Here is a 26,705-nt window from a genome sequence, read left to right as displayed (position 1 = left end):
CTGAGTAATACTCCATTGTATATATGTGCCACATCTTGTTTATCCATTCATCTGTCGATGGACACTTAGGTTGCTTCCATGTCCTGGCTATTGTAAATAGTGCTGCTGTGAACATTGTGGTACATGTATCTTTTTGAATTAGAGTTTTCATCATCTAATGCTATTTATTTAATTTTAATTTTTTTTAAAGTTTTCTCCATTGTATCCTCTATTTTCATGTAGTTAACCTATTTCAAATGGAGCCCTTCTATATGTGTGTTTTACACTTCCCCAGGTGTGTTTTTCTTTTCACACACACACACACACACACACACTGTATGTTATTTTTACAAGAGATAAATAAACTGACACCAGGCATTGGAAATGGATGACCACAACAAAAGCAACAATGACTGCAATTACCAAACACGAAACACACTCACACTATGTCATAATATTGACATTCAGTCCAGGAATCCTCCACTGTAACAGCTCCTTTACTTTGCAGTGAAAATTGATTTGTATATTTTTTCCCTCTGAGTCCTTGTGGGATTTTTTTTTTCAATTCAAACAGAAAGTCACAAAAATTGTAATTATCCTCATCAGTTCACTCAGTCCCATGTAATTAATTTTTTTATCTTGATCTTTTGTTAGCACTTTTATGAATTCATCAGTTTTCCATTAGAGTTCTGAAAATGCTTATTCATTCAGTTCAACAGCATTTTCAGTTAACAGAAACCTGTACTTGTCAGAGTCTTTTCCATGAATTCCTTGAAAATGAAACCCTTTTATAGGAACATATGTGCAAAAGCATCAGAGTACACCCAGAACTGTCTGTAAATGACAAGAGACTTAAAAATGACCACAGTTAAATATTTGATGAAAGTTCATAATAATGCAATTGACAAGGAAATTTAGTTATTTCTGAGATATACATTTTAAAGTAATAACTAGAATTATGACTTATAACATTATACCAGAACATATAAGATTTTTAGAAATTTCATGTAATGTTTGAAACATTTATATTAACATATTTCCATACAAATAACTCAAAGAAAGTTTAGTATTAGTTGTTTGTTTGTTTGTTTGTTTATACTGCATGCTCTTATTAGTCATCAGTTTTATACACATCAGTGTATACACATCAATCCCAATCGCCCAAAAGAGCACACCACCATCCCCCCTCACCACAGTTTTCCCCCTTGGTGTCCATACGTTTGTTCTCTACATCTGTGTCTCAACTTCTGCCGTGCAAACTGGTTCATTTGTACCATTTTTCTAGGTTCCACGTACATGCGTTAACATACAATATTTGTTTTTCTCTGTCTTCACTCTGTATGACAGTCTCTAGATCCATCCACATCTCAAAAAATGACTCAATTTCGTTCCTTTTTATGGCTGAGTAATATTCCATTGTATATATGTACCACCTGTTCTTTATCCATTCGTCTGTCAATGGGCATTTAGGTTGCTTCCATGACCTGGCTATTGTAAATACTGCTGCAATGAACACTGGGGTGCATGTGTCTTTTTTTTGTGTGTGGTATGCTGGCCTCTCACTGTTGTGGCCTCTCCTGTTGTGGAGCACAGGCTCCAGACGGGCAGGCTCAGCGGCCATGGCTCACGGGCCCAGCCGCTCCGCGGGATGTGGGATTCTCCCGGACCGGGGCACGAACCCGCGTGCTCTGAATCGGCAGGCGGACTCTCAACCACTGCGCCACCAGGGAAGCCCACATGTGTCTTTTTGAATTATGGTTTTCTCTGGGTATATGCCCAATAGTGGGATTGCTGGATCATATGGTAATTCTATTTTTAGGTTTTTAAGGAACCTCCATACTGTTCTCCATAGTGGCTGTATCAATTTACATTCCCACCAACAGTGCAGGAGTGTTCCCTTTTCTCCACACCCTCTCCAGCATTTGTTGTTTGTAGATTTTCTGATGATGGCCATTCTAACTGGTGTGAGGTGATACCTCATTGTAGCTTTGATTTGCATCTCTCTAATAATTAGTGATGGTGAGCATCTTCATGTTTTTGTTGGCAATCTGAATGTCTTCTTTGGAGAAATGTCTATTTAGGTCTTCTGCCCATTTTTGGATTGGGTTGTTTGGGGTTTTTTTGATATTGAGCTGCATGAACTGCTTGTACATTTTGGAGATTAATCCTTTGTCAGTTTCTTCGTTTGCAAATATTTTCTCCCATTCTGAGTGTTGTCTTTTTGTCTCAATTTTGGTTTCCTTTGCTGTGCAAAAGCTTTTAAGTTTCATTAGGTCCCATTAGTTTATTTTATTTTTTTTATTTTTTTATTTTTTTGCAGTACGTGGGCCTCTCACTGTTGCGGCCTCTCCCATTGCAGAGCACAGGCTCCGGACACGCAGGCTCAGCGGCCATGGCTCATGGGCCCAGCCGCTCCACGGCATGTGGGATCTTCCCAGACTGGGGCACGAACCCACGTCCCCTGCATCGGCAGGCGGACTCTTAACCACTGCGCCACCAGGGAAGCCCCCCATTAGTTTATTTTTTTAATTTCCGTTTCTCTAGGAGGTGGGTCAAAAAGGATCTTGCTGTGATTCATGTCATAGAGTGTTCTGCCTATGTTTTCCTCTAAGAGTTTTATAGTATCTGGCCTTACATTTAGGTCTTTAATCCATTTTGAGTTTATTTTTGTGTGTGGTGTTAGGGAGTGTTCTAATTTCATTCTTTTACATGCAGTTGTCCAGTTTTCCCAGCACCACTTATTGAAGAGGTTGTCTTTTCTCCATTGTATATTCTTGCCTCGTTTGTCAAAAATAAAGTGACCATATGTGTGTGGGTTTATCTCTGGGCTTTCTATCCTGTTTCATTGATCTATATTTCTGTTTTTGTGCCAGTACCATACTGCCTTGATTACTGTAGCTTTGTAATATAGTCTGAAGCCAGGGAGCCTGAGTCCTCCAGCTCCGTTTTTCTTTCTCAAGATTGCTTTGGCTATTCGGGGTCTTTTGTGTTTCCCTACAGATTGCAAAATTTCTTGTTCTAGTTCTGTGGAAAATGCCATTGGTAATTTGATAGCGATTACATTGAACCTGTAGATTGCTTTGGGTAGAATAGTCATTTTCACAATATTGATTCTTCCAATCCAGGAGCATGGTGTATCTATCGATCTGTTTATGTCATCTTTGATTTCTTTCATTGGTGTTTTATAGTTTTCTGAGTACAGGTCTTTTACTTCCTTAGGTAGGTTTATTCCTAGGTATTTTATTCTTTTTGTTGCGATGGTAAATTGGATTGTTTCCTTAATTTCTCTTTCTGATCTTTCGTTGTTAGTGTACAGGAATGCAAGAGATTTCTGTGCATTAATTTTGTATCCTGCAAACTTAAAAAATTCATTAATTAGTTCTAGTAGTTTTCTGGTGGCATCTCTAGGATTTTCTATGTATAGTATCATGTCATCAGCAAACAGTGACAGTTTTACTTCTTCTTTTCCAATTTGTATTCCTTTTATTTCTTTTTCTTCTCTGATTGCCGTGGCTAGGGCTTCCAATACTACGTTGAATAATAGTGGTGAGAGTGGACATCCTTGTCTTTTTCCTGATCTTAGAAGAAATGCTTTCAGTTTTTCACCATTGAGAATGATGTTTTCTGTGGGTTTGTCATATATGGCTTTTATTATGTTGAGGTAGGTTCCCTCTATGCCCACTTTCTGTAGAGTTTTTATCATAAGTGGGTGTTGAATTTTGTCAAAAGCTTTTTCTGCATCTATTGAGATGATCATATGGTTTTTATTCTTCAGTTTGTTAATATTGTGTATCACAATGATTGATTTATGTATATTGAAGAATCCTTGCATTCCTGGGATAAACCCCACTTTAGCCTAAGTTTTTAATGTTCCTTTTTAAAAGACCCATTATAGATGTGCAGATCTTGTGGTCAGAGCATTCTCTCTATTTGCAATCATCTTTTGTATAAAGTGTCTCCTTACCTAAGTCGAGATATTTTTAAAAATTTTGGCAGTCGTAAATATTGTATATTACAGTGTGCTTTAAAAATGTAGTGTCTCTATTTTTCTGACACAGAGTTTAATACAGTAGGTCAAACTACTTCCTGTGTTTTTCAAATTTTTGAAGTCTTTATTTTGAAGTCTTTAATAATCTTTAATAATTTGCATCTGTTTTTATAATACTACAGGGAGACATATGTCAAAATCTTCCTGCGATTAAGGAAATATCCTTTCTTTTTCTTGTGAATTAGTTTGTTTTGCTCCCTTGTAAATTATACAGGCAACAAAACTTCCCTTAAGCAATGTGGATTCATGAATTTCACCTGTGATCGGCTTCTCTCCAGATGTTCTGTTTGATGAAAAGTTTCACCATCCATTTATTTATTTGCATGAGAACATGGGAGTCCATGCTGAAATCTCTTTTGTGCCAACATGGCTAGTTGGCAATAATACATAATACAGCATAATTTACACAGTCTTCCTTCTAAGACCTGAAAATCTAGCCCTGACACTGTATATATTTTTTTCATTAAAAAATGTGTCTAGTGCAGGAAACAAATGCATGGAATAATTTGATAATAGGGTTGGATTGAGCATTCAGTTAAATCTTAGTGAACTGCAGAGATTTAAAATTGAGCATGCATAGAATAAATGTAATCAAGATAAGAAATCTATCAAAATGGTTCCTTAGTTTCCCTACTTGGAAGAATCATTCCGTGTGTCAAAACCAATATTTGCAATAAAGGTGGGAAAGTTTTGATCCATTCTTCATTGATTACAAAATATCAGAGTTATACCATTTAGAAAAAAGCTTAACGAATGCAGCGAATTTGGAAGGTCTTTAGGCAGCATGAATCATCATTGGTCATCAGAAATGCATACTGGGGGATATCTTAAAATTATAATGAATGGGGCAATGTATTTAACCAAAAGCCAAACATTACTAAACATCAGGAAATAAATACACAAGAGTAATTTTTAAAAATATAATGTGTGTGGTGAAGTTCTCGTCCAAAAGTCAATCTGTGGGGGATCGTCAGAATATTATTTTGGGAGTGAAATCTTTTCAATTTATGAGTAATGATGCTGAAGCCATAAATATCAGTTAATTCAAATGTAATGAACATCAAAAAGCTATAATCAGGGCTTCCCTGGTGGCGCAGTGGTTGAGGGTCTGCCTGCCGATGCAGGGGACGCGGGTTCGTGCCCCGGTCCGGGAAGATCCCACATGCCGTGGAGCAGCTGGGCCCGTGAGCCATGGCCGCTGAGCCTGTGCGTCCGGAGCCTGTGCTCCACAACGGGAGAGGCCACAACAGTGAGAGGCCCACGTACAGAAAAAAAAAAAAAAAAAAAAAAAAAGCTATAATCAATGCTTAAAATTTGTGAAAAATCATATAATATATACTGCAGTGAAACCTTACAGATTAAATATACGTTAAAAGACTTTTATTCAAAATGCTTTTATCGCATTAAAAAATTCTTACTGGAGAGAAATCTTCTACGTTTAGGGATTTGAAAGAAACACATTTCATGGTGGATATTAACTCATGGAAATTGCCTTAAAGATTATAAAAGAGACCATTGGAAATTCTATAAATCTAGTTTGCTTCCTTTAGGGTTCATATAAAATAATATAGACATCCCTATCAAACGCCCCTGGAAATATTGCAATAGTATTTTTGAGGTGAAAACAACTTCAGTAGTCTTCTAAAGAGTACATATAGGGTTTGTTATTCACACCTGACAGAACATTGAGAAACAGAAAATAAACAAAAGAGCTAAAATGTAAAACAATATTTTTATTAAAAATAGTCTTCCTAGCTACTCTTGGATAAATGTAAAGTGAATTAGATTGTTATCTTTGGAAATTACTGACAAATGAATTATGACGTCACAAAAATTTATCTCAGAGGTACTTATCATTCGCCTCAGGTGTGGAATAGAATAACAAGTACTATAAAGAACAATACAGTTTATATTAATTTTTGATTTTTAATTTTTTTAAAGCAGTGGTTGGTGACCTAAATCATCATATGCCTCATGCGTCTACCTCCCCCTGCCCGGGTCTTGTACCTATGAAAGCCTCTGGAACTGAGCACAGGGCTGAGCACAGGGTGAATGGGGAATGTAAATGGATATGATGTTCTGATGGACGTCCGTACGAAGTGGCCCATTTCCCACCCATAGAGTTTTGCATTTCACATTCAAGTTTGCATTTCTTGCACAGACAACTGCACTCTTTGCTTAATTATATCGCTTAAATTAAATTCTTATTGCAGGAGGCGTTCCTGGATCCAACTATCTCCCCACATTGACTCCGAATCCAGGTCCGGGTTCCCAGACCGCATAGTCCGCCTCGTCTCTCTCTCAGGACCCGGCACCCCTTTGCAAAAACGATTTTTGACTAAACTCGTTTTCAACTACTTAAAACGCAAACATCTTAGCTTTCAACAAGTGGCCTCTCAACTCTAAGTTTTCCTCTTAAGTTGTTTGAAACATCAACTTAAAACAGGCAAGGAGGGGCTTCCCTGGTGGCGCAGTGGTTGAGAGTCCGCCTGCCGATGCAGGGGACGCGGGTTCGTGCCCCGGTCTGGGAAGATCCCACATGCCGCGAAGCGGCTGGGCCCGTGAGCTATGGCCGCTGAGCCTGTGCGTCCGGAGCCTGTGCTCCGCAACGGGAGAGACCACAACAGTAAGAGGCCCGTGTACCACAAAAAAACAAAAAAAACAAAAAAAAAAACAGGCAAGGAGCAGCCCGGCTCCGCGGCACAGGAAAGAAATTCAAAGTGATCCAAACTCGGAAAGAAAACACGCCCTTAGGGAGCTGCCAAGGGGCGCCCCGTCCGCCCCCGGCTCGGCTCCGCCCCGCCCCCCCGCGGTCCCCGCCTACGCCTGGTCACCATTCGCGCCCCTGTCCGAAGGAGCTCCGCCTAGGCCCCGCCCCCAACATTCCCCGAAAGAAGCGCGCACGCGCAGTATCTCGCAGACCGGAAGAGGCTAGCGTGGGCTTAGGGTCACGTCGGCGTCTGTGTTTTCGTCTTTTTGAGTTTAAACCTGAGCGTCTCAGTCCACAGTCCTATACGCCTGGAGTTTTGGGGTTGCTACGGACGTTAACGTTCCTGCACCCGTGCCTCTTACCTTCGGTAAGTTCTGGCGTCCCGGTGAGAGTTCCCGAAGCCTGACCGCTTCGCTGCTGGGTTGGGGGTCCACGTTCATTTTCGGTTAAAATATTTCCGAGGCCTTCCCCGCCCATGGATTTTGGGCCTTCGGGCCATTAGACCCGCCTGCCGCGTTGTTGTCCTGTAAAACCCTTCACTGACCACTCCTCCCGCCCCGCGCTGTTCAGCGTCATGGCAGATGGACTTTTGAGATAGACTCAAACACTTTGCGCGTCTCCCCTCATCCTCATCCCTCTTGGCCCATAGAGGCCTGGCTTTCTCCCTGGCCCTGGGATTCAGCAGACCCCACCGCCTTCCTGGGAACCTCCCCCCGTTCCCCCCCCCCCGCCCTTAATAAGAAGCCCAGTGTCTCGGAAGAACACACTTTTCAGAAGGATGGGATTTAGGACTGAAGAACTCGGGGTGCCCCAAGAGCAAGTCACCTCCCCCGCGCGGGGATCTGGTGCTTTGTGGAAGTGATGATTGCAAAGGGGAGACCAGGAAAGCGGCCGGACAAGGGAGTGAGGATGATCAGGAGAAAGAGAGACAGAGAGAGAATGAAGAGAAATAGGAAAGTGAGAGGGAGAAAAAGATCAATGGGGCGGCGCATAATTTAAGGCAAAAATAGAGGATCTGGGAAGGACTTGAAGAGAGACAAAGTGAAAGGGAATAACTCGGCAAAGTAGCAAGAGGAGAAAAGAAAATAGAAACACAGAGGAAAGGTAGGAGCTCCAGCCACGAAGGTCAAGGCACTTCAGACAGAGTGGTTAGGAGAAAAACAGTTGGGGGAGCTGAGTGGAGGGACAGAACGAGGGCTTAGGGTTGGCAGAGTGAGAAACAGCGCTGAGAGAACCTAGCCAGCTAGGGATGCAGTGAGGCGGGGCAGAGGGGGTGTAATAGGAAAGGCAATGTGATGGAGAGCAGAGGGAACACAGAAATGCGGGGAGAAAAAGGCAGACGTATATAGAGATTGGGCACAGACTGGGGAGAAGGAGAAACTGAAGTTGAAATAGGTTTCAAGCCTTGTGCAAAACAAGTGTAAGGAAAGGAATAGAGAAAAGGGGAGAAAGAGCAGCGGGAGTGAGAGAGGAAACACAGAAAAGGAGAACGGTGGAGAGAAACAAGGAAAGGGAGACATAAACAGATGAACAGAAATACAGAGTAGAGTGAAAGAAGGGGACCCTGATTTTGTGTGAGTGGTGACTTGATGGGATATGGCTAAGGTGTGGTATATTGACTTGTGGCTTTGTAATATATTTAGTTTAAAATTTGCTTAATTGTTTTAATTTTACAGATGAGAATGAGAGTTGCAAAACTCCTGTTTATAAGGCTTGTGCGTTTTATAATTATTCGCCTCACAGTGTAACTTCCATTTGCAGCCCTTTACTCTGACGACGAGGGGAGACTTGTCTGTGAGTTGTGCGTTGCCATCTTTGCTCGGAATGGTGTGAGGGAGGTGAGCCGGGACAAGAAATTACTGAATCCATCACTACGTGGTGCTTTTTAAGGGAATATTAAAACCGTTGCTTTTTCTTCTTTTAAATGGACACATACATTTTTGCACCCCTCTTACATTTAATTCATTTTTTTTAAAAGCATATTGAGGTAAATTTTAGTATACCGAATTCCCCTTTCTCTGTAAATTATCATCAGCTTCTGAAATAAGCTTCGGTGACATGTGATAACCAGCTGTCATCATTCTATTCTAAATATTAGGTAGTCTCAATTTAAAAAAAAATTTTGACCCCAGAAGTCATTAGATTAAAAAAAATAGTCCCAAATTGTTTTCCCTTTTGAATATATTGTGTCTAGTTCAGATTATAAAGACTGCATTCTTTCTACCCTTTGTCATATGTTGGAACATTGTGTAGTACTTAGTAAATAATTTTAGACTGTTTCAATATATACTTGGTAAGGGTGTATAGCATCTTAATGGTTAGAACTTAGTTTAGTGAGTTAGTCTAATATTCAGCAGCCTCTTTTGTCCCCTTTGTGTGATTTATTGAATTAGTGAGCTGTGAGATACAAAGTAGATGTTCCGCTCAAGTCCCTTTTGTCCATTCTGTGAAAATAATGAGGGATGGGCTGGATCGACTTGAAACTTTGTTCTAACAGCCCATCTGTTCATGGTAAAGAAATTTGCACTGATCCTATTTCCATAGCTAACCCTCTTTAAAAGTTTCAGCACCAAAATCTGTGTTCATCATTTTATATTTCTTCAGTGTTTCACTGTGATTTTCTGCAAAAGAGGGAGTAAATGCTTGGGATCGATGTGATTAAAACCACAAAAGAGGTGTCTTTTGCTCAGGTGTATTAAACATGATCCTGGAATTTTTCAAAGGGGAATGAGATGATAAGGACAAACTGCTCACTGTCTCTTCTAGGCCACCCTTTCAAAATTCAGTGACATGCAGTTCTCACTCAGCTCAGATGTTCTCAAGGTAACTTCCCTTCTGGGCCTCTGTGAACCTGCCTACCACACAGGTGATGAACAAGATCAGGATTGCTGAATGACAGTGATCCCTAAAATGATTGACAATATTGTATGGATATCTATGTGGCATTTTTCCGCAAGAGGGTAACCATTGTAATTATAAGCTTAAAAGAGTGCCAGGCCAACAACGATGATGAAAACTACTAGGAAAGATACAGGGCTCAGAGACAGAGTCTGTCTCAGAGTTCTGTCTCTGCATCGGAAGTAAATCTGAAGTTAGACCATTTCAGTACCTGGCATTAACCCCTCTGCTGGCTTCCCATTGCCTTTGGGACAAAATCCAGGCTCCTGGATGTGACACCAGAGAGCACAGGCAACAAAGGAAAAAATAGTTAAATGGGCCTCATCAAAATAAAAAAACTTTGTGTGTCAAAGAACACTATCAACAGAGTGAAAAGGCGACCCACAGAATAAGAGGAAAATTCTGCAAATCATATATCTGATAAAGAATTATTATCTAGAATATATAAAGAACTACCACTGAAAAACAAAGTTGAAAAAGAGGCAAAACACTTGAATAGACATTTCTCCAAAGAAGATATACAGATGGCCAATAAACTCATGAAAAGATGCCCAATATCACCAATCGTAGGGGAAATGCAAGTCAAAACCACAGTGAGATACTACTTCACACCCATTGGGATGGCTGTTATCAAAAGAAACTGAAAATAACAAGTATTGGAGAGAATGTGGAGAATTGAAACCTTTGTGCATTGTTTACAAGGATAAAATGATATAGAAGCTGTGGAAAACAGTGGTAATTTCCTCAAAAAATTAAACATAGAATTACCGTGTGATCCAGCAATTGCACTTCTGGACATATACCCGCATCACAGGGACGCCACCAAAAAGATTGCTACGGCAGAAAGAAACCTCACCCTTTTTTATAGCCAAGCAGACACAACCCCTTATGTACATGTTCTCAAGACAAACAGTGATTAGTCCTCAAGCGAGAGGACATCATGGCACCATTTGTCAAACACAGTTCATCAGCTTTTGCTTCCAGCTGTTGCTGGAACCCCATCCAATCAGGCTTTCCCATCTACCATCCACTTTCCTTGTCAGAGGCTGTAATGTCCTCCCTGTTTCTAAACTCACTGGTTAATTCACAGTCTTTGTCTTGTCCTGTCAGCAACTGTTGATCACTCCCTCTTCCGTTAAACACTTTTTTCTTTTTTTTCTCATGGCTTGCAGGACATCCCAGTATTTAAAGATAAACAATCATTTTAAGTCTGGCCATCTGTTTCAATTTTCTTTTCTCCTTGTTCACTTTTCATTTTCTTCTCCTGGTTTTGCCTAACCCCTGGTCGCTGATGGGGGCAGGGCCCCAAGCTCCATCTGGGACCTTTTCTCTGGCCGCACTCGGTGACTTTCCATATCATCCTATCTTATGGCTCTAGACACCCTGACATCTCCCAGTTCCACATCTCCTTCTCAGACCTCAGCCCTGAACTCCAGACTCCTGTTGTCCAGCTGTACCCTTCACATCCCTGCTGGCGTGTCTCACAGGCATCTTCTTGCCACACTGTGCAGACATTAGCTCCTGGACCCTACAGCCGTCCACATTTCCGTTAAGAGCTGTGGCATACCTCCTGGGGCCAGTGTGACCATCTTGGCTGCTTTTCAAATATACAGGATATTACATTATTCATATGTGTTTTAACTTGAGATACAAAAGAATTAGATGTTAAGGTGGATGAGACAATACATAGTTTCCAAAATTCACTTGGGATGGGGTAGAAAAATGTCTGAAGACCACGGGCCTTGCTGATCTGCTTCCTGCAGTACTCGTGTGACATCGTCTCCTGCTTGTTTCCTCCCTTCTCACTGAGATTGAGCCACACAGATGTCTCTGCTTTTCCCGGTGTCAGGGTCACCGCTGCCTCAGGGATTCCTAGAACTCTTTGACCCCTCAGATGCGCATGGTGAACCTCCTCCTCCAGATCTTTGTTCTGATAACACACCCGCCCCCATTCTCAGTGGGGCCTTTTCTGAGTCTCTCATTTAACTTTGTAGCCACACTCCTCCCCCCGCCCTAGCCTGTAATGCCTGCTCTGTGTGTTTCTCTCTGCTCTTTCCCCTTCCACTATCCAGATACAGGGGGCAGGGCCCGAGGAGAGAGCAGGGCCACAGAGTGGGAGGTGTGCTGGAGTTGACCCCTCTGAATGATGCTCAACCCTGACTTTCCATTAGATTGCTGAGCCATTTTCAGATACCTCTTTTGTGCCCAGTTCCCATAGAGTTTTCTTCTAGGTCATGGCTGACTAAGTGGCCTCAGGTGATCGAATCTGTATCCAGCCCTGAGCACTAGGGCTCTGGCTCATCTGTTTGTGAGGACTGAGACCGGCCCTTAAACTAGAGGGGTGGAGGGGGTGCTGTCCTCTGCATGGCCTTCGGTCAGGACTGGGTCTCTGACCTGAAGGGGAGGGTCAATCCTTCCTAGGTCCTCACTGCTGCAGCTTGTGTGTGGCTTAACCAGGAGGGGAGTGAGTTCTGAAGAAAGGGGTCAAAAACCTTACAGCAGAGGACCGTCTGTTCCACATGCTGAGGTCCTCCCTGTGTGTGGTTGTGGTACAGGAAGGGGGTGTGTCGATTCCAGCATCTTTTAAACAGCATCTTTTGACACTCAGGATTGGCATCTCAGGACTCACCTTGCCTGAGAAAGAAGCCCTGAAGAGGAAGAAGAGGAAAGGACAAGGAGTCAGGAATGACTCTTTCTCAGGTAAAATCATATTCTTAGTTTACTGTTCAGTCCTCTCTGTCCTGAAATGCCATTTGGACTTGATAATCTCTCACTCGCAAGTATCCTGCCTGACAGGTTTGCTCGGACTCGCCCCACGGCCTTCCTTCAATCTCCTCTCATCGCCACACAGATTCTCTTCTGTATTTTTACACACTCTATGTATTTATGGAGATCAAAGTTAAGTTTTCTAATGTATTTTTTCTCGATTTTTGCAGTGTTTTTTAATAACCAGGCTACTATAGAATAATGTTGACAATCTTAATTAAATTTAGTATAATTTATACATGTTCATTGTACCAAAAATGCTGAAATACACAAGTAAAAAATAATAGAAAATGAAGATGTATTTAAAAAATGTCATTTTAGACACTACCACTTTTATTTCAGTTAATTTTGGTGTGTATGTTTATAGTGCACCCACTTGTGTATGTGAGCAGGAACCCATGGTGTGTTTAAACAACACCATCATTTCATAAATAAGTCTTATATTTATTTTAACTTGGAAAGTGTGTCTTACATGCTTTCCATGTCCTTAAGTTTTCTCCTACCGTGCCATGTTAATGAGTTAAGAGCAGTAAGGACAGTGCTCATTGTATGTACGCATGTGTGTGTACGTGTATATGTATTGACCTTTCAGCCAGTTCTGTGTTTTCAGCCTTGAACTTGTTTCAGGTTTTCTCAGTTAGGAAACAACTGTGTCATCGTACTTTTAATGTCATATCTGATACTTAAATGTATGATGCTGTAGGTTCTGTTCTAAAGCTGGACCACCTGGTTCAGGTGATGACTGCCATTTATTAGCTGTTGAATAACAGAGTTGGGTCCTCTGTAAGGTGGGAATAAATTGGATGCTATGTTGTTATATGAGTTAATACTTATAAAACATTTGGAGTAATGCTTACTGTATGGTAACTTTTGGTTGTTACTGTAATTATCATTATCCCATTTTTTCAGTTCTCACCTTTCTTTAAAGCCACTGTGGACTTTGTCATCCCTAAAGACATTACTGTACCTCATCTGGAAGTTAGTTATCATTTGGTGTATAATGTCTGGAACCTGTGTATAGACAACGCTTTGTTGAATTTTTTTCATTTGTGTATATATATATATATATATATATATATATATATACTTTTTTTGCATGCAATTTTAAATTCCTCAGTAATTTAGTAGATTTGACATCCTCTGATAGAACAGTGTAATAAAGCAAAATTAGGGATATATCGTTCAAGATTCTCTTTGTGGCACTATCAGAACACTCACTTCTATCTAATTGGCGCTGGCGCCTCTCTCCTCTTCTCATTTTATGTGAAGATAAGGACTCTCCTGATGGCCTCTTGGTGAAATGTGTTTTCATTTCAGGCACTGTTGACATTCAGGGATGTGGCCATAGAATTCTCTCAGGAGGAGTGGGAATGCCTGGACCCTGCTCAGAGGGCCTTGTACAGGGACGTGATGTTGGAGAACTACAGGAACCTGGTCTCCCTGGGTGAGGATAGTTTCCCTCCAGAAACTGGGATCTGCCCTCGGGTGTCTTTGCATTTATCTTGAGTCTCTTGGGAACCCCTGCCTTGTTCACCTACGGTTGAAGCCATGTTGATTCAGAAATGAGAGGTCTTATAATGGAGTGTCTGGAATTTAAACCTCCTCTTTCTTCAGCTGATCTGTCCACGACATGCTAGGTGGTGGTGGTTCTGGAAGTTGAGTAAGCACAAAATCTTACGGCGAAATTTTAAGCTATCTGCCTGCTTTTACTTCTGTACTATTGGTTTAGTAGTTCTTGGAAGAAAGCTACATATCTGTATATTTAAAATATTCTTTAAGCATTTGGAAGAAGACCATCATTGAACAAATTTGTGAAATACTATTCTATGCCATCTGTATTGTCCTTTTCAGCTGGGCAAAGGGCTGGAATTGTATTATGGAAAAGGCACAGCACATCATTCACCTTTTTTCATGTAAGCAGGAGTCTGTCTTTCTGAGGTGAATATTATTTTCATCTTGGAGCAGGGGAGAGAGCCCTGGCCTCTGAAGAGTGAGGTGAAAATAGAAAAAAAAAAAAAATGAGGTGGGCGGGAATGTATCAACGATACGAACATACGGAAGAACTCAGACGGCAAAGAGGTGGCTACTTCATCAAACGTTTTTTAGGAAATTCTTCCTAAATGTGAGAGGTCTTTGGGAAGACAGAAGTTTATTGCTGTGAGCTCTCGAAGGAAATTGTACTTCCCCTCCTCTTATTCATGTGTCTTAAAAGTTCCTCCCGTCCCAGTGGTATTCCATCTCGTTGCAAAGACAAAGGCAAAGTCTTTATCCTGACTCACAACTTTCTGTTACCTGCCGTCTGTGACTGTTTTTGTATTTGGACTTTGGGGGACCAGCCTCTCATTCTAGACTCAGTTCTCAGTCCACACACATGGAGCTGAGGTCTCCCTTGTCCCGGCTCCTCTCCTTCTCTGGCTTCCATCCCCATTTCACATACGTGAGAGACCTTCTTTTGGGGATGGGGGACATGGGCTGCTCATCCACTGCATCTGGGGCCCCAGGCGAGTACAGGGGCCTGTCTCAAGCCCTCTGTGCCCCTTCAGGTGCCTCAGACGTTTCTTCGTGTCTGCTTTTGCCTTTAGGAGCATGTATCATGGGACTAGCATGAATCTTTTGAGATTGTTCCTCAGCAGTATTGTAAAGACAGTGGGCAGAGAGAACCTTTCTTTGATCCCCAGTCCTTCGGGGGGGGCATATCTCAGGCACATTTTGGGGTTTGTAGGCAGACCCCAGGGCCCATTTCAACATCCCACAAAATCTGAATCCCTTGCTTTACTCTCATATCTTTTATTTTTCTCTCTCTTGCAGTGCCTACTTAGTATGCAAATGTGGAAAAACTTGGGCTGTACCTGATTTCCATGTTTTTTTGAGTGTGTGTGATTTTGCCTCTGAAACTTGCTTCTGAAATACACCTACTTGGTGTCTGAAATGTTATTCTCTGTTTTCTGCTGTGATAACCCACCCCTTAGGTGCTGGAGAAGCTCTAGTGAACTCTCCCACGAGGAGTGTCACTGGGTAAAATTCTGAGTGGAGAATGCTTTGATCTAGATGTTACAGTATCATCCTGCTTCATGGGCAAGTGCCCTCTGAAGTAACTGAGTAGAGTGGTCAGCATGCTCCAGGATGCAGAGGTAGAAAGTATCATGAGAGCCTGGCACACATGGTTCCAATTGTCCTTCTGGGTTTTGTGGATCATCACAAAAGTGTCTCTGAAGGGCAGTGTGGCAATGTTGATTAAGTATACTAACGATCATCCTGTTTGATTTGGGGTTGTCTCAGGTACAGGGATTTATTCTAGGGAGCAAATTGCAAGTTCATAACCACATATCAGTGAGACCGTTGGCCAAACTGTTTTTCTTGCAACAGTGTTCATTGCATGTGTATGCCATTGTTTATTGTTCAAAAAAGTATGATTAGCATTCATTCCCTGCTAGGCAGTTTCTCAACATTTTCCTCTGTCCCCAGTCCCTGGCAACTACCAGTCTGCATTCCGTCTCTGTGGATTTATCTATTCTGTGTATATCATATCTTTTGCAATACTGTCTTGACTGTTCAGGGCCCTTTGCGGTTCCGTATGAATTTCATCATCTTTTCCATTTTTCCAGAAAATGTTCTTGGAATTTTGATAGTGTTTACATAGAATCTATAGACCATGTTGGTAAATATTATCATAAATATGGAGTGTCTTCCCATTTATTTAGGTCTTCTTTAATTCCTATCAACAATTTTTTTTTAAATTTTTATTGGAGTATAGTTGATTTACAGTGTTGTGTTAGTTTCAGACGTACAGCAAAGTGAATCTGTTACACATATACAGATATCCACTCTTTTTTAGATTCTTTTCCCGTATAGGTCATTACAGAGTATTGAGTAGAGTTCCCTGTGCTATACAGTAGTTATCTATATCAGCAATGTTTTGTAGTTTTCAGTCTATATGTCTTTCATCTCCTTGCTTAAATTCATTCTTCGGTATTTTATTCTTTGGATATTATTGTAAGTGGAATTATTAAAAAAAATTTTTTCAAATTGTTCATTGTTGATGTATAGAAACACAGCTGATTTTCACATGTAGATACTGTATCCTGCAACTTGGCTGACATCGCTTATAAGACTAGTAGGTCTTGTTTGTGTGTGTGTGTGTATTTTATGGAATTTTCGTTATACAGGATTGTGTCATCTGCTCATGGAGATAATTCTCCTTTTTATTCTCCAATTTATATACTTTTAATTTCTTTTTCTTGCCTAATTGCTCTGGGTAGACCTTCCAGTACAACATTGAATAGCTGGATAGCAGTGGTGAAAGTGGGCATCATGTCTTATTTCTTATTTTAGGTGGAAAGCTTTTATTAGTTCATCATTGACTGTGTATGATATTAGCTGTGAGTTTTTCATAAATGATCTTTATCAGGTTGAGGAAGTTCACTTTCTGTATGCTGACTGTTTTCATCATGACGGTTTCTGGATTTTTTTCAAATATCTATTCTGCATACAATGAGATGATTATGTAGGTCCCCCCCCTTCCTACTATTGATGTGGGCTATTATATTGATAGATTTCCATATGTTGAACCAACTACCCTTGAATTCTTGGAACAAGGCTGCCTTTTTTATGATATATAATCTTAATATGCTATGTATTCAATTGGCTAGTATTTTGTTGAGGATTTTTCATCTATATTCATAAAATATGTTGGTCTGTAGTATCTTTTCTTGAGCTGTTTTTGTCTGGCTTTGGTATCAGAATAATGCTGGCCTCATAGAATGAATTAAGAAATGTTCTCTCTTTTCAGACTTGTGGTTGCCAACGGGGAGGAGAGGTAGGGGAGGGATGGATTGGGAGTTTGGGATTAGCAGATGCAAAGTATTATATATAGAATGGATAAACAACAAGGTCCTACTGTATAGCACAGGGCACTATATTCCATATCCTGTAATTAACCACAATGGAAAAGGAAAAAAAAAGAAGTGTTCTCTCTTTTATTTATTATAGGGCAGGTCTAGTCGTAAGAAAATCCATCAACTTTGGTTTATCTTGGAAGTCATAATTTCTCCCTCATTTTTAAAAGACAGTTTTTCTAGAGATAGAATTGGCTGACAGTTTTTATTCCTCTGTCAACACTTCAAATACGTCATCCACTGTTTCTGGACTCCATGGTTTTGGCAAGAAATCAGCTTTTAATCTTACTGAGGATCTTTTGTATATGACAAATACCTGCCTTCTCCCTTGCTGCTTTTAAGATTCTCTCTTTCCCTTTGTCTTTTAACAGTTTGATTATAATTTGTTATCGTGTGATTCTCTTTGAGTTTTCCTACATGCGGTTCATTCAGTTTTTAGATTTGTAGGTTCATGTCTTTACTCACATTTAAGAAATATTTGACCATATTCTGATATTCTTTCTGCCTTCTTTCTCCTTCTCTTTGGGACTCCCATTATTCGTATGTTCGTCCACTGATGGTATCTACAGGTCTCCTAGGCTCTGTTCATTTATATTCAGTCTTTTTAAATTTCTGCTCCTTAGACTAGGTAATTCTGACTGATCTACCTATAAGTTTGCTGGTACTCCCTTTTGCCTAATCAAATCTGGTGCTGAACCTCTCTAGGAAATTTTTCATTTTGATAAATTTACCTTTCAGCCCCAGAATTTCTGTTCAGTTTCTTTTTATAAGCTCTATCATTTTATTGATATTCTCTATTTGTTTAAACACTGTTTTCCTTACTTTCATTGATTCTGTGTCCATCATTCCCTTTAGCTTAATTAGTTGATTTAAAGTGTTTGTTGATTAAGTCCAAAGTTTAGGCTCCATTATGGACAATTTATGCTATTTATTTATTCATTTTTCTTTATGGGTTATATTGATACTTTATTGTTTCTTTGCCTGCTTTGTAACCTTTTGTTTAACAAATGGGATATTTTGAGTATGTTGAAACTTTGGAAATCATAATCCACTCCTCCCCCCACACTCACCCCCCTGGATTTTGTTGTTGTTTCTTGTGACTGCTGTTGTGTCTTTATTTCTCTCAACTAATTTTGTGTGATGTGTTTTCATTGCTGTGTGTGGCCACTGAAGTCTTTGTTGACTTATTGGTCAATTAGTGATTTGACAGATTTCCTTAAACACCTGGAACCAAAACCAAAACAAAACCACCTTATATTCTTTGTAGATGAGCTCTTTCTGTTGGAGAGTTCCTTAAACACTCAGGCAAGGAGTTTACAACTCTGCCTTAGCATTCACTTCTTGCAGAAAATCTGATGTTCAGCTGGACATGAGGGCTTAGGAGCTTCTCAGGTCTTTTCTTATATTGCCAGTCCTAGGCATGCCCAAATCTATCTAGATTCCCTGGAATATGTGGGAGATTTTCAAAGTCCTTAATTCCCAGTACAACTCACTCCCCACTTTTTTCTCAGGGTTTTCGGTTTGTCCATTGTTTGCCCAAGTTGTTATCCCTTGCCCTAGGTGGCAGTGGCTAGTATATTTACCTTTAAATGTTTTTGACCAAGCCCTCAGGTTAGCAGTTCCACCTAGGTATAGTTTTGTAAGTACTTTGAGCCAGTCCTTTAGGTATCCATCAGGCAGATCAAAACAAGAAAAACAAACCCAAAAAAGCAAAACCCAACCAGTTGAAATTCTTTATAAGGTCTGTTCTGTCACCTCTGGTTCTGGAAACCTGTACCAGCCTGTGGGCTCTCATCTTCAAGGCCACTGCCTAGCTGAGGAACAGGGATGGGTCAAGGTAAGAAAAAACAGCTGCCTTTTTCTTGGTTAAGAGTGTTCCTGGTAGCTGGAATCCTTTGATTAATTTCCAGAGTTCTTATAAAGTTGATTCTGACAGTTTTTGTGAGTTCATTTCTTGTTTTGTACAGAGAAGTACATTTGGCGTTCCCTGCTTTGTCAGTTTTGTTGTCACATTTCCCCATTAATTTCTGTAATATTACATATTTACCTGGACCTTTTATTTCAAAATCAGTGATTTTTAACATATTTTCCAGTTCTCATATTGTGTGCTCCTTCTGAAATACGTTCTTTCTTTTAGTCTTATAGGTGAATTCTTTAGAATTCCACATACACTGTGTGTGTGTGTCTCTGTGTGTGTGTATTTAGCAAATGTAAATGCTTATTATTTATGATTTATGGCTGGATTTGTCTCACATTACTAAAATGTTTGTTACTGTTTATTTTGATTAACAGATAATTAATATTTAGCATATGTTATGTAATATAAGCACAGTGAACTAATCGTTATGTTGCAGTATGCCTGTTTTTCATGGGTATAGTTGTATAACAAGTATTCAAAATAATGTTTTGCTATTCTTACAGTGTTGTTTTAGTGTTGTATACAAGTATTCAGTAGTGTTCTTTTTAATATTAATTTTCTTAAGAAACTTTTCCTCCCTCCCTTCCCCCCTTCCTTCCCCCCTTCCTTCCTTCCTTCCTTCCTTCCTTCCTTCCTTCCTTCCTTCCTCCCTCCCTCCCTCCCTTCCTCCCGCCATGCAACATGTGGGATCTTAGTTCCCCTACCAGGGATTGAACCTGTGCCCCCGGCATTGGGAGCGTGGAGTCTTAACCACTGGACCCCAGTGATTATTTTTAATATCTTTTATTTTTCAAATGTTAGACAGTTGTATGCCTCCCATGAGTTGGTGTGTGCTTTGGGGTGCCTGTGGGGAAATTCCTTTTCTTTCAAGGTTATGGTAACTTTTGATAACAGAGCATTTGAAAATAGGCTTTCCTGAAAATAATTTGAATTGCGTGTAATCACCCTTTCTTTTTAGAGGAATCTTATTCATTTGTGTTCCTAAACATTTGCAGACCATGGTTGTAAAGCTTGATAAGTCTGTTAATTGTGAGTTTTACCTTTGGTATAATATTATATTTTTCAGCATAAAATATCTATCTTCCAATCTGGTTAAAAGGAAGCCTTATATCTTACAGATATGTCTACCAGATGTGTGATCAAAGAATTATCACCAAAAGAGGACATTAATAATGGAGACTTATTTCAGACATTGGCTTTTGAAAGACTTGTAAGTCATGATTCTGATGATTTTGATTTCAGTGAAGTCCAGCAAAATATGCACAAGTTTGCGAATCAGTGGGAATATGAAGAAAAAAGTTACAAAGGAGTGACTACAACCTCTTGCAAAAATCTCACTGGTAGTAGAGATCAACAACATCATAAATCCTGGAATAATTTTCCTTTAAAGCAGAATGTTTCTGTAAGAAGTATGTCTCAATATTACAAGTATTACAAGTCATATATGAGGAATAAGGAACTAAAAAGTAAGGTAGGCTGTTCAGGAAACAAGTGTTTGAAATGTTTGGAAACTAGGCTTGGATTAAGCCTTCATTCACATTTGGCTGAACTGCAGATTTTTCAAACTGAGGAGAAGATTTACGAATGTAATCACGTTGAGAAGTCTATCAAAAACTGTTCCTCAGTTTCACCACTTCAAATAATTCCTGCTAGTGTCAAAACCAACATTTGTAATAAAAATGGGAAGGTTTTAATGCATCCTTCATTGCTTACACAACACCAGAAAACACGTATTAGAGAAAAGCCCTACAAATGTAATGACTGTGGGAAGGCTTTTAGCCATTGCTCAGTCTTAGCTAATCATCAAAGAATTCATTCTGAACAGAGACCGTACAAATGTAGTGAGTGTGGCAAAACCTTTAACAGACTCTCAAACCTCACAAGGCATCAGAGAATTCATACTGGGGAGAAACCATATAAATGTAACGTATGTGGTAAGGACTTTATGATACGTTCACACCTTTGGGGTCATGAGCGAGTTCATACTGGAGAGAAACCTTACAGATGTAATGAGTGTGGCAAAGCGTTTTCTGAGCATTCAAATCTTGCTCAACATAAGAGAATCCATACTGGAGAGAAACCTTATAAATGTCAGGAGTGTGGTAAGGATTTCACCACACGTTCACACCTTTGGGGCCATGAGAGAATCCATACTGGAGAGAAACCTTACAAATGTCATGAGTGTGGCAAAGCCTTCACTGGGAGCTCAAACCTTACTCAACATAAGAAAGTTCATACTGGAGAGAAACCATATAAATGTCATGTATGTGGCAAGGCCTTCAGTCAGAATTCAAGCCTTACAGTTCATCAGAGAATCCATACTGGGGAGAAGCCTTACAAGTGTCACGAGTGTGGCAAAGCCTTTAAGCAGTACTCAAGTCTCAACAGACACCAGAATATACATGGAGTGAAGATACAGATGTAAAGTGTGTGGTAAGGCTTTTATTAAATGTTCGTATGTTTGGAGTGATGAGAGAATTTATACTGGAAAGAAACCTTACAGGAGAATATATTAAGGCCTTCAAGAAATGACCTGGCCTCAGGACCACCAAAGATTTCATAATGGAGAAAACCCTTACAAATATAATGAGTGAGGTAAATTGTTTAAGCAGGTTTCAGAATGTACCGTGCATCAGGGAATTATTAGTAGGGAGAACTAAGTCTAGTCCTTCTTGAAGATTAGTCAAATCATGTTACACTCTGCAGAGTAATTAAAAGTTAAAATCATCTAAAATTCATGAGATGGTGGCGGGGGGGGGTCAAAGGATCAAGGATGTTTGAAAAGGCCCACTTACCAAGTTATGAAATGTTTTTATTCTTAGATTTCTTGTTAAGGCTCCATTTTTAGTGACTTTTAATCTGAGGTTCAAAATCTGTTAATGATGTTATATCTTCATCACAGACCTCTCATGTGCTGCCATGATGAAACACACCTGTAAAGGAACTTTACACCTGTAAAGGAACTTTTTAAAAATTTCGGTCCTAATGTAAAAAGTGATTTGTTTTAAATTTTCTTTCCTTTATTTTTGGTTTTTGTTTTTAATTTTCAATTGCACTTGTTCATTGGTGGTATATATACATTAACCTTGTATCCTGCAGCCCTACTGTAGTGTTTTATTGTACCACACTTTAGGGTATTATTGTATTGTAGGGTATTTATTGTATTGTGGTGTTTTATGTACCACACTTTAGGGTATCATGCAATTGTTCAATTCCAGTGATAGGTGCCACCCCGTTTTGTTCATGGCATAAAGAACCTCTCTGTTACCATACTAATGTTGATGCAATCTTACAGTCATTAAATCCGAATTGGTCATGGGCCAGGTTCCTGTTATTCTGTGTTGCAGTCAGAGCATCTGCATTTTATTAAGATCTCAAAAGCTTGGTGCATAATTGGTATTGGCATATAGAAAAATCTTTACTCAAATGGAAACTTGTCACGGCCAAAACTACAAAATAACATACCACTAATCTAAAACATGCTGACAAGTTACGAAAACAACTAAATATAGGTCTAGATTATTGGAAGAACGTAGCTAAACTTCTTCTTCAGTATATCATGATGGTTAAATACTATACTTTGTTACCATCTCCACTAAGTTGAAGTCTCCATATCTGCTGCTCACCAATGTGTGAATTTATTGAAATCACTGAACTCCCTGTGCTTAAGTTTTCTTCCGCTTTAGAATAAAAATAGTAGTAGTTTCCATCTCCAAGATTTGTGAAGAATGAAGATGTTACTGAGCTTCCTAGCAGTGATTCTTACATTGTAAAGGTTTTTCAGAGTTACATATTCAACTCTTTGAAGGCTCTTAATGAAAGTAAAACTTAAGTAAATATTTCTCAGTGAGAACTAATGGTAAGTGGAGAATATTGAATTTCAGTTGAAATGATAAATATAACCATTGCTTCAGGTTCTCCTGCAGCATCCCCTAGAAGAAATATGTCAGTCATTGGGAGCTAACAGATCCTCCAGGTTTTTTTGGCAATAGAAATGGTCTTCTTATCACAGACTATGATTAGATTCCTGGAGAATTTCTCTCTTCTTTACCGTTATATCTTGCTTTCCTTCTCTAGGTGAAGGTTAGGGTCCACAGATTTGATGGTCAGGTTGCCTGTAGCCAACTCCTTCGTCTTCATCTTTACAGGAATCTCCAGGACAGTGATGGCTTTTGGGCAGAAACAGTTTCTCAGCGATTTTGGTTGCAAATTTGTTTACTGTGTCCACAGAGTGATACTGTGCTATATTTGTATAAGATGTAACTATCAGAGGAAACTAGGCGATGCCTCTACTATCTTTGTACATTCCTGTACATCTGTGATTATTTCAAAATAAAAAGTTAAAGGGAATGTGGTTTGCTGTGGCTTTTACAAAATTCAAATCCAGCTGTTTGTTGATATGAGAATAAAGGATATGATAAATGAGTCTTAACAATAATTCTTACAACTGTCTGCTCATCACCTCTTCCTGTTTCATGAGTATTGTAAATGTGGATGTGCCTACATCCACATAATACAGGTCTACTCTACTTCCAAGAACTCCTGAATCAGGAGCACAAGGGTAGAACTAGAGAACTCGGTATTTCAAGTGTTTGCTGTATTATGGTTTGGTGGATACTTCGTTTTGGAACCACCACCGATCCTGCATGAAGTGAGCAGACCTGAAGAAAGAGGAAGACCGAAGTCTAGAAGCACCACTGTGATTCTTTCATTTCTGAATGAACAGAGCTTCGATCTTGTCCTTAAAAACAGGGATCAGAAGCTTGGTTGTTCAAGGCAGGGCTTCTCAAGAGCCTGACCATGGAGAAAGATGCACAAGCACAGGTCTTACCTTTTGGATGGAATGTGTCTTCTAATACGGTTCTCTAATACCGTATGTCTCTGCACAAAAACTCTGAGCGGGGTCCAGGCGTTCCTAGTGCTTTTAAGAGAATTTTATGGGCATACTGGTGAATGTCATAGTTCCTGAAATAAAACACACGCACTTCCAGTAGTGACAGTTGGGGAAATTCTTTTAATTTTGTACAGCATGAACAAGAATAGGAGTATAAAGATAGTTCTGGTGTAGTATGAGGATTACTAGTTGAGCTTTGTGGCAGAACTTCTGGGTCCTGACAAGTTGTTTAACTTTGTGAGTCTCAGATTGCCCCTCTGAGGTGGCACCTGCCCTGCAGATCTCAGTTGAGTACTGTGAGGCTCACAGGGACCTTCCTGTGCAATCATTTGGTAAATAGGAGGCACTATGCTTGTGTGAGCCTTCCCATTATAGGGCGTGTAACTGTATTCTAATTCATGGGATTCTCAATTTAAGAGCAATTTATGCTCTTGTAAGAGCATATCACCTCCAAAGCCATTCTCTCAGCCTTGGTGTGAGTCTCTTTGGGTTCATCTTGCTTGGGACTCGCTGTGGTTCTTGTACCTGGATATCTGTTTCTTTCTTCAGGGTCAGGAATTTTTCAGCCATAATCTCATCAAATATATATATTTTTTAATTATTTTATTTTAGGGCTTCCCTGGTGGCGCAGTGGTTGAGAGTCCGCCTGTCGATGCAGGGGACATGGGTTCATGCCCCGGTCCAGAAGGATCCCATGTGCCGCGGAGCGGCTGGACCCGTGAGCCATGGCCGCTGAGCCTGCGCGTCCGGAGCCTGTGCTCTGCAACGGGAGAGGCCACAACAGTGAGAGGCCCAAGTACAGAAAAAAAAAAAAAAGAAAAATATATATGTCATGGCTTTTTAACCTATTAAAAACACAACATGACCATATAATAGACTTTACAGTAGGTCATCAGTATAATTAAATGGTACTATTACAACATTTATTAAGGTACAATTTCCCAGTACTATTACTTGATGAATAACAAACATAATCTAACATAATTGTGTGTGTGTGTGTGTGTGTGTATGTTTATGGTCTAATATGTGGTAAATATTTCAAAGTGCCTCTTCTCAGCTAAAAATTTGTATTTCTCTATTTCCAGGCCACAAGGTTCAACATTTCAATATCCATTATTTCAAACTCATTCTTTGTTTTTCAATTGATTGTATCTTTAATACTTTACAGAGATAGCTATATTAAAATATTTCCTATACTTGAGACAACTGTTTTGCTCCTGCAGAAATCCACCTGCCATCAACTCCACAGAAACAAAAAGGATTCATAACTTTCTTCCCCAAATAACTATTCCTCCACTGTGTGTGTTTAGTAAAAACCTCCACTTAATTCCTCATGTAATTGACATGAGAGTACTCCTTCAAATCGCTTTCTTTCCAATACGGTCAGCTGGCGTCCTCACACTATACAGAAAAATCTATCTTCTACAGATGCCAAAACCCGTGCCATCTTATCCCAAACATCATGTCTTTTTAAATTGTCTCACTCACCTCATGGGTTTTTTTTTCTTTTTTTTAAATTGTCCAAAACATCTTTATACTCTCTTTTTCCCCACTCCATTTAATCTGGCCATTGCTACATGAAAAAAAAAATTAAATATGCTGTCTTCCTATATATCATTATACTTCACATGAGCACCATCTTTATAACGATGTAACATACAAATTTCATAACTTGGCTCCCAATATACCTACTCTCTGAAACTGATTTCCATTCCATCTTCACCCCATGGTACCTCATTACTCCCTGAGAACATTTTTCTCTTCAGTTTCTTAATGACCATCCTACATGCTATTCTTTATTTTCATGGAACTTTTCCAGAAATTCCATGTTTAGTTAACTTCTGGATAAATTCATTATGTGAAATTGAAAGTTACACACTCAAAGACATCTTCAGGACATCCAGATTGTGTCAGGCTCTACTGTTTTTTTGTTTCTGCTTTTTAAAAATTTCATTGACTCAACTACTCCACTAAAAACATTAATACAATTCAATTGTATAAGTAATTACATAATAATTACATAATGTTTCATTTACAGTTGCTACTACTTTTCATCGTTTATTATGGGGCAGAATTTTATGTCTTGTGCACCATTTCCTTGTGATGTGACTTCCATAATTTCACTTACAGCTCCGTGAGGATGAGTGAATACACAAGTGAACATGGTACAAAAACATAACTTTATCTCTTTCTGATAAGATCAGGAGCTTTTGCATTCCTTACACAGGCAAAGCAGAGCCTGTATTACATTGATGTTATGGCTTGTGAGAAGAAAGGGACTGACAGTTGGGAAACATGCAGCAATGAACGCAGAGATGTTCACTGGTAACCAACTGGGATTATTAAAAAGAGCAACACAGACTTGGAAGATGGAGAAGAGAGTGTAAACCTACTAGTAGGTTTACTACTAATCAACCTACTAACATTCCAAGCCTCCATCTCATGCTTATCCCTCTTCTTTTATCAGACCACAACAATCTTAGTCACTCTGATTTTATAGCAATAACAAATGAACGTAAATTCTCTGTGTGTGTGTGTATATAGATGTAGTAGTTACTGGGGAAGTCTAGCTTATTGCTCTTATTTCTGGCTTGGAA

The 26,705-nt window shown here is 39.6% G+C and overlaps 2 protein-coding genes across 4 annotated transcripts; both read left to right on the top strand.

Moving 5' to 3' along the window:
* The first annotated feature begins 6,959 nt into the window (after positions 1-6,959).
* Positions 6,960-23,639, top strand: LOC132509831 (zinc finger protein 525-like). Of its 2 annotated transcripts, XM_060131346.1 has the most exons (6): positions 6,960-7,104; positions 12,244-12,335; positions 13,719-13,845; positions 19,038-19,133; positions 20,333-20,424; positions 23,292-23,335. In XM_060131346.1, exons 2-4 carry the CDS (start codon positions 12,321-12,323, stop codon positions 19,112-19,114), a joined length of 219 nt encoding a protein of 72 aa, XP_059987329.1. In that variant the 5' UTR covers positions 6,960-7,104; positions 12,244-12,320; the 3' UTR covers positions 19,115-19,133; positions 20,333-20,424; positions 23,292-23,335. The 2 variants fall into 2 exon arrangements, with proteins under 2 accessions (XP_059987329.1, XP_059987328.1); XM_060131345.1 differs by lacking the exon at positions 19,038-19,133 and having other exon boundaries at positions 23,292-23,639.
* ZNF525 (zinc finger protein 525) lies at positions 20,441-23,426 on the top strand. Of its 2 annotated transcripts, none has more exons than XM_060131274.1 (2): positions 20,441-21,640; positions 23,292-23,426. In XM_060131274.1, exon 1 carries the CDS (start codon positions 20,473-20,475, stop codon positions 21,637-21,639), a length of 1,167 nt encoding a protein of 388 aa, XP_059987257.1. In that variant the 5' UTR covers positions 20,441-20,472; the 3' UTR covers position 21,640; positions 23,292-23,426. The 2 variants fall into 2 exon arrangements, with proteins under 2 accessions (XP_059987257.1, XP_059987256.1); XM_060131273.1 differs by having other exon boundaries at positions 20,441-21,647; positions 23,292-23,425.
* Positions 23,640-26,705: the final 3,066 nt, after the last annotated feature.

Source organism: Lagenorhynchus albirostris, chromosome 19 (genome assembly GCF_949774975.1).
Source record: "Lagenorhynchus albirostris chromosome 19, mLagAlb1.1, whole genome shotgun sequence".
In the NCBI taxonomy this organism is placed as follows: Eukaryota; Metazoa; Chordata; class Mammalia; order Artiodactyla; family Delphinidae; genus Lagenorhynchus; species Lagenorhynchus albirostris.
The sequence above is the reverse complement of the archived record's forward strand: the minus strand, read 5'-3'. Positions and strand labels throughout refer to the sequence as shown.

Coding starts and splice junctions, on each gene's coding strand:
- ZNF525 (XM_060131274.1), top strand. CDS start 20,473: ATGCACAAGTTTGCGAATCAGTGGGAATATGAAGAAAAAAGTTACAAA.
- LOC132509831 (XM_060131345.1), top strand. Junction 13,846..20,332: donor CAGGAACCTGGTCTCCCTGG/GTGAGGATAGTT, acceptor TATATCTTACAG/ATATGTCTACCAGATGTGTG. Junction 20,425..23,291: donor CATTGGCTTTTGAAAGACTT/GTAAGTCATGAT, acceptor TTCCTTCTCTAG/GTGAAGGTTAGGGTCCACAG.